At 34.1% G+C, this 7,481-nt stretch overlaps 1 protein-coding gene across 1 annotated transcript; it reads right to left on the reverse strand.

Annotated features, from left to right (window-relative positions):
- Positions 1–676: 676 nt before the first annotated feature.
- Positions 677–5,701, reverse strand: LOC311098319 (lipopolysaccharide-induced tumor necrosis factor-alpha factor homolog). The gene is made up of 6 exons (XM_084138455.1): positions 5,615–5,701; positions 4,683–4,953; positions 3,092–3,124; positions 2,951–2,983; positions 2,043–2,190; positions 677–1,616 (listed from the first exon to the last, which is right to left on the reverse strand). The coding sequence occupies exons 2-6, from the start codon at positions 4,939–4,941 to the stop codon at positions 1,511–1,513; spliced, it is 579 nt and encodes a 192-aa protein (XP_083994581.1). The 5' UTR covers positions 4,942–4,953; positions 5,615–5,701; the 3' UTR covers positions 677–1,510.
- Between the last annotated feature and the right edge of the window lie 1,780 nt (positions 5,702–7,481).

Below are 7,481 nucleotides of genomic sequence, written 5' to 3' on the forward strand. Positions count from 1 at the left end.
AAAGCTGATAATGTGAAGCTTATCTTTATAAAGTCCATACTAATACAGTTCAATGTCAGTATTGAAATTTGTATCACTTTGTCTTATTCTGCATCATGCATTCTTGGCAGACAGTTTTTTATTAAAACAGCGATTATTAAAACAGACTGCAGCTATTGATATATATTTGCACAAATCCTGTTTACAACGAGAGCTGATTTGTTTTTGTTATTTTACTATTATAGTATTTATTCATATTTTCAGTTAACTTTTTTTTTTTTCTTTTTTTTTTTTTAAAGCTTTCATTTACTTTGCATTTACGTTTAGCAATTTTGGTAAGTGCTTTTTGTCTTTTTTTATTTTAGTTTTGATTAATTTTAGTAATTTAATACAACTTAAACGCTACACTTAGTTACCAAAGCAACATTTACATTTTTTTTCATGTAATATTTAATTGCATTTATACATTTATAATTTATTTACTAATTAAAAATATAATTGTGTATATATAAAAGTAAATTCAAATTAGAATGGTAACCATCTGAGTGTTTCCCATCCGTGTGCCACAGAGGGACTTGCTTTTGGAATAGCTTACTATGCCATCTGTTGGTTCTTGAAAAGATTGCAGGCAAACAAAAAAAAATAATTAATTAATTAATTCAATATCAAATAAACATGCAGAGCACAGATCAATGGTACTGGCATGATTATGTTTCACTGATTTTATTATTTACAGAGCAAATGATGTAATTTTTTTATTAATGTTTACATATTTATTGGTTGTTGTTCCAAAATTACACAGAGCCTGAATACTAATTTTTACACGGATAATTTCAGCCTCTCTTGTCCCTTGAAATTGGCTTCAGAAACATTTATTCATTTCTAAATTAATGTAAATTAAAATTGTACACTCATTTCAGTGTAATCAAATTACTCAATCAGGCTGTCCTGTAAATCTCTCTGGGGAAAAGTCTTAGGTCATAATCAACAAAATTACTGTTGATTATTGCAGTTGGATTCAGTATAAGGTTCACTTGTTCTTTCTAAGAATAACTCACTGTATTTAGCTAGATTTATTCAAACCATCTAATAACCTTAATTTTATTATAATGATAGTAACAGTTGTTGTAATGTGAATGTAACATTTATAACATTAACCCTAACATTAGACTGACATCAAAGCTGTTAGCTCACTTATTTACTTTAAAAGTTCATACTTAAGATATATTAACATGACAAAACACTAAAAGACAACTGTGATCTACATTTACAGGCAGAGTTCTGACAGAAGTTGAATGTAAAGCTTTAAAGCGGTTATTAAATATTCTATTTCGTACAATTTTTCTATTTGTAAATGTCTTAATAAATATTTTATACAAAGTGAACATTGTAGCTTTTACATTCAGTTAAGCGATACATTTTTTGAGACTTTCACATAGGCTGGAAACTACTGTGAAATTAAATTCTGACACATCCGTTTTTCTTATACTCATTAAATTCAAAGACCAAGAGGGACATGTTTGCATCCAGATCACATGCGCTTGTAGAAAGACAAGACGTTGTTGCAGTTGGGGCAGCGATGCTCAACATCTTTACAAGAATCCATCCAGAAAGGTGCTATACAGCACGGCCAGCACCTGCAAAGCAGAATGAGAATCAATCAATCACCTGTCTAAGTGTGTCTAGTTGACTTGAACTACCGTAGTTGATCTCTAATTCTCTGTTCTTCAAGACAAAAGGATATGATGTACTGCAAGTGTTTTATGGTGTCCCGTTGATATTGAAACTTTCAACAAGCCTATTTTATCTAATAAGGGAGACCAAGTGCACTCTTAAAAATAAAGGTTCCAAAAGGAGTGATGCAATAGAAGAACCATTTGTGGTTCCCCAACGGTTCTTAAAAGAACCATTTTAAAAATCTAAAGAACCTTTTGTGGAATGGAACGGTTCCATGGATGTTAAAGGTTCTTCATGGAACCATCATTACCAAAAAAGCAGCTTTATTTTTAAGAGGTGTAGTAAGTTCTAAGAAATGATCAAGGAGTAAGAAGGTTGAATTTTACCCAATGAGGGCAAGGCAGCCACAGGCCATCCAGGTCATGAGTCCGGAGTAGTGATCTGTTATAGTGATCACCTGGTGCTTACAGTGAGGGCACATGGTCTGACCAGGTAATTCACGCAGGCTAGGCAGGATCACTGTGGTTGTTACGGCTGTAATGCACACAAACGCAATAAACAATCCTCTACTTCGACTAGTTAGACAATCGAACAACTTAAATGGTAACATTGCCATATTGTTTCCTTGTTTGTCAATTTTTGAACTTCAGGCAGTGGAAGGGCTTTTGGTATTTGGACGTATTAAGTTGAATATGAAAATTACACATTGAAAATGGTGTAGGATTTACTTTGAAACAATTTTCACGCATAAAACGCTTGTGAATTTCACAAATAATTGCGAAGAAACGGCAAGTATCACATTGAATTGTAACTGTCACATTGAATTTCAAGTATCACATGTAATTCAATGTGATACTTGAAATTCAATGTGATAATTAATACTTGTAATTCAAAGCATCAAGTATCTAATTCAATGTGATACTTGCTACTCAATGTATCAAGTACCACACTGAATTACAAGTGTCACATTGAATTACAAGAATCACATTGAATTGAACGTGAAGTATTGAATTAGAAAGATTTAAATAGTATTTTCTTGTAAAACATACTCCAATAATCATTAAAAATCATTAAAAGATTAAAATAATTTAAGTTGTCTGAGATTGATGGTTGACAACTGAAACTTACTTGTAGTTCTAGGATACATCCCAGGGTTCGGACCTTTAAAAATATTTTAAAAGGGTGCTATTGCACTAATTCAATGATTTACAATAGGCAGAATAGTATTGAGTCATTTGGAAGAATATCTACTGAAATAACTGTTTGAGATTGATCATTAAAAACTGTAACTTACTGGTAGCTTGAGGGTACATCCCAGGGTTTGGACCTAGAAAAACATTTGTTTTAAACATGATTAAAAGATTGTTAATGCCAGCATAGTAACTTAAGTCATTTGAGCTTTTCTATTGTTTTATAGTTAAAAACAGCAACTTACTGTTAAGTTGAGGGTATATCCCTTGATGTGGACCTTTAAGAAGATATTAAAGCTTTAATTTATCTTAAAAAGTATTACCATAAACCACTGTGTTGTCATGCTCTTTATAGCCATCTTATATAATTTGATCAACTTGTGATTGCCAAGTCACCTTTATTTATAGGCCTATAGCACCAGTGTTGTATAGATTACATGTAACCTGGATTGCGTAAACAGAATCCAAAATTAAGTACTTGTAATTATATTATATTATATTACGTTTTAAAATACCTGTAATCAGACTAGTTACTTTTCTATACATCACATGTTATTCATACAATGGCAGTAAATCATTGATATTCAGAAAGTCTTCTAGTTTTGCGAAACTGCACACACATACCAAACACTAGTCAGGTCACTATAATTGCATGGGAAACTTAGGGCCCTATCATACATTCGGCGCAATGCAAGTATCTTTTGCTAGTTTCAGCCCGACGCAGTTATCATTTTCACATCCTGGGCCATGTTGTTTAAATAGCAAATGTATTTGCGCCCATCTGTGCACCCATTAGCTGGTCTGAAAACGAGGTGTGTACAGGCGCATTGTTAACGCGCTGATATTTTGAGGCAACTGAAAAAGACTGTGCCATTGAACAACTGAAACCTGGTCTAAAGTCAATGGCGCATTATTTTTTGGTTATTTAAAGAGTGCGTTAGTAATATACACCTATAGGCAGGCGCTTATTATTATTCTCTGCTTATTGCTTATTCTAAGTACTCTGCTTATTACACACACAGCGACATGCAGTAGCACACAAACATGCCAAATATAAAAAATAAAAGGATTACAATGTAAAAGATTATTGTGTACATAAAGATATGGTGGAATCCGGCGTGTCACGTAGATGGTCTGCTGCTTTAACATTGCGCACGAGCAGATCCATTTCCTCTCTGGAGAAGCATTTAGTTTTTCCACTTGCAAATTCCGCCATGTAAATAGTGAATCCGCCATGGCACGAGAGCAACTGGCTTTTAAAGGGAATGGGAGATGAGACTCTGATTGGTTTATTGCACGTTACACCCAAAACACTCCATTACTCGATAGGGACAACCCTTTTAGACCAGTTATTTAAATTATCAATCAGTAATTAATTTAACCATGTATTGTCATGTCTATGGAGGGCTTTTTTTATTTCAAACACATTTTTGCTATAATTTCTATTATTTTAAAAATATTTTAAAAAATATATATGATTTATTTAATTATTAGCTTTTCATTAAACTCACAAACCCCCTGCAGTTCCTTCACGAACCCCTGTTTGGGAAACTCTGACGTAATATCATGTTTAATGCAGTTCATGTGGTTGATGTATGGAATATAAATAATGTGACAAATAATGGAATGTATGTATTTCTCTTTTTTATATAAATATGGTAATATTCTATTCAATGTGACAAACGAGGTAGGTCAAAAGTAATCTAAAAGTAGTCTCATTATATTACCAAAAGAAATTGTATTTTTGAATAATGTGTTACCATTGTCTTCCTTCATATTATATTTCAATATGCTTTTTACATCGTTCCACTTTTAAGAAATGAACCTGAAACATACCTCCCTGATAGTTTGGATTGGCTCCTTGCTCTGGGTACGAGCTGTATCCCATATTAATATTGGGATATGGAGGTGAGTGGTAACCTGGGTTATGGGACACATCTTGTCCTCCGTAATTGACTGGAAGACCCGGATAGGGTGGAGCAGATTCAGTAGCCTCAAAGGCTTCCAAAGCTTCTATAGCCTCCAAATCCTCCAAATCCTCCAGATATTCCACCGTTTCCAAGTCATCCAATGCAGCTTCCTCTGTCTTATCCATATTCTTAGTTCCCTAAACAATAAGTCATAGCAGAATGACACAGAAAATGAGTTACAAGTGAGGTTCGCTGTAGTTCTTGGGTGTTTGGATTACTTGCACACCAATGCAAATGCCAAAAAAAAAAATGTTGACAGGACGCATTCAAATCTTTACAGTCCATCCAAATTTCGTTCCAACATGGAAATGTTTGTAAAGTATTTTGCACTGCTTTTCCTTTTGGTCATGGAAACAGACCTTAGTTTTCCACCACATCATTAAGACCAGGAACTGAAGACATATGAAATATAGCTTCAGCTTGTAAAAACCAAGTTGTAAGTCTTTCCCTCTTCCATTTGAAAATCAAATTGAGTCCTATTACTATTACAAAAGGTTATTGTGTCCCTAATAACAAAACTAGTTTTTCTGTCAAACCCTCTCTGTTTTGAAGAGAGATTTGTCTTTGTCAAAGATTCGTCAAATAATTATTTCTGTCGTCATTTACACAAAGTCAGAAAACTGAGCTCTTAGACACAGATTGCAAATATACTCATAGTTCTTTCTGGCTAACTATCAGTCAACTGTTGGTCATTAGATCATCTAATTAACCAAAGGAAAGTTTCACAGATATCTCTTTTCTGTATATTCATCTTTATCTCTTTCGACAATGATAAAATCTGCATCCAGACCAACTTACCTACAGGAATGAGAGGTCAGAATCTGTTGGATGTTATTGGAGACCAGAAGAAACCCGAGTTCAGGAAAAGGAGCAACGGGTGTGTATGAGTTCTAGAAGAGGGTGAAGAAAGGAAGCAAAACTGGGAGGAGATTTTAGACCGGATCCAGACCATATACTCTTCCGGTGATACTTCGATGACTCTGCTCAGACGTCTGACAGAAATAAAGTCAGTCTGGTAAGTAATAAGTGAAGCTGGTAATGCTGTTTGTGGAGTTGTTTAATCCACCTCTGCTGAGATCTTCACAGATTTAATGTCTTATTTTATCTTCATTTGATTTAATCCAAGACTGTGTCTGAAGTCAGTTGTAGTTCTTGTGTTTCTGCTCATCTCTTTTTCTGTTCTCTTCTTTCCTTCAGTGATTCTGCTTGTTAACAGGCTTATTAAGGATGAGATGACTCCATATTTAAAGGAACTGTATGTAAGATTGTGGCCAAAACTGGTACTGCAATCACTTTCAAATTACTGTAGAGTGGTGTATCCCCTCCCCCTCCCCCCTGACTCGAGGTTGCCAGATAGGCTGCAGGATCCAGCAGGAACGTAGGCTGCTACGTAGCTGTGGTAACTAGAGCAGAGCTGGCAACCCGGATGCTGAAACACTACTAACTTCGTGATTGGTAAATAGGTGGAGGGTGGAGCATCAGGCCAAAACACAACATGACAACATCAACATCAGTTGAGGGCTGCAACTATCACTTTTAAATGACAATATCCTGGCCGGACTACTGTTGTCAGTGATATAAGTATTTGAAATGAACATGATTTCTTAATGTCTAGTGACATATCAGGGCCATTTTATGATTAATTGAAATACATTTCTTACATACAGCTCCTTTAATATACACAGATTTTGTGGCTCAGATAAGGTCGAGTTCTGGTTTATTTCTTTGCTCTTGGCTGACATGTGGCATTGCCAAGTGCCATCATTCCACGCTCCATGTGGACCAGATCAGTATTCCACATGTGGGCCGAATCTGGGCCGAAACAATGTTGCTATGTGGGTGAGATTGGTTTTCGATGGCTCAATACTAATTCAATCAACATACTCAATCGGGTGACAGTGGGCATGGAAATGAATATAGTTTTGAATTTTATCGAGAAGGTCTCAGAGCAGACATATTTATTTGTCCTTTTTTATATCGTGGCTCTATATGATCTGTCTGTTCTGCGGTTATTTATTCATGCTTATGCATTAGTTTGGTTTTCTTGAGCCTTGCCTTGCCATTAGTTTTGCTGCATGCAGAGTCATTTGAATATCTTTGCATTCACAAGTTGTTTGACTTCTTTTGTTAAAAGTAAATATAGTGATTAGATTATTGAAAATCTTCAAATCTTATAAGATTTACAGTATATAATAAAAATGTACTGTATTTTTTACAACTTTTGCATTTCACTATTAACCTTGTATGGTGTGTGTGCGTGTGTGTTTGTGTAAATATATATACTGTATATATGTGTGTGTATATATATATATATATATATATATATATATATATATATATATATATATACATATACATATACATATACATATACATATACATATATATATATATATATATATATATATATATATATACATATATACATATATACATATATACATATACAGTGAAGAAAATAAGTATTTGAACACCCTGCTATTTTGCAAGTTCTCCCAGTTGGAAATCATGGAGGGGTCTGAAATTGTCATCGTAGGTGCATGTCCACTGTGAGAGACATAATCTAAAAAAAAAAATCCAGAAATCACAATATATGATTTTTTAACTATTTATTTGTGTGATACAGCTGCAAATAAGTATTTGAACACCTGTCTATCAGCTAGAA

This window comes from Abramis brama (genome assembly GCF_963993115.1).
Source record: "Abramis brama genome assembly, chromosome: 1".
NCBI classification, from domain to species: Eukaryota; Metazoa; Chordata; class Actinopteri; order Cypriniformes; family Leuciscidae; genus Abramis; species Abramis brama.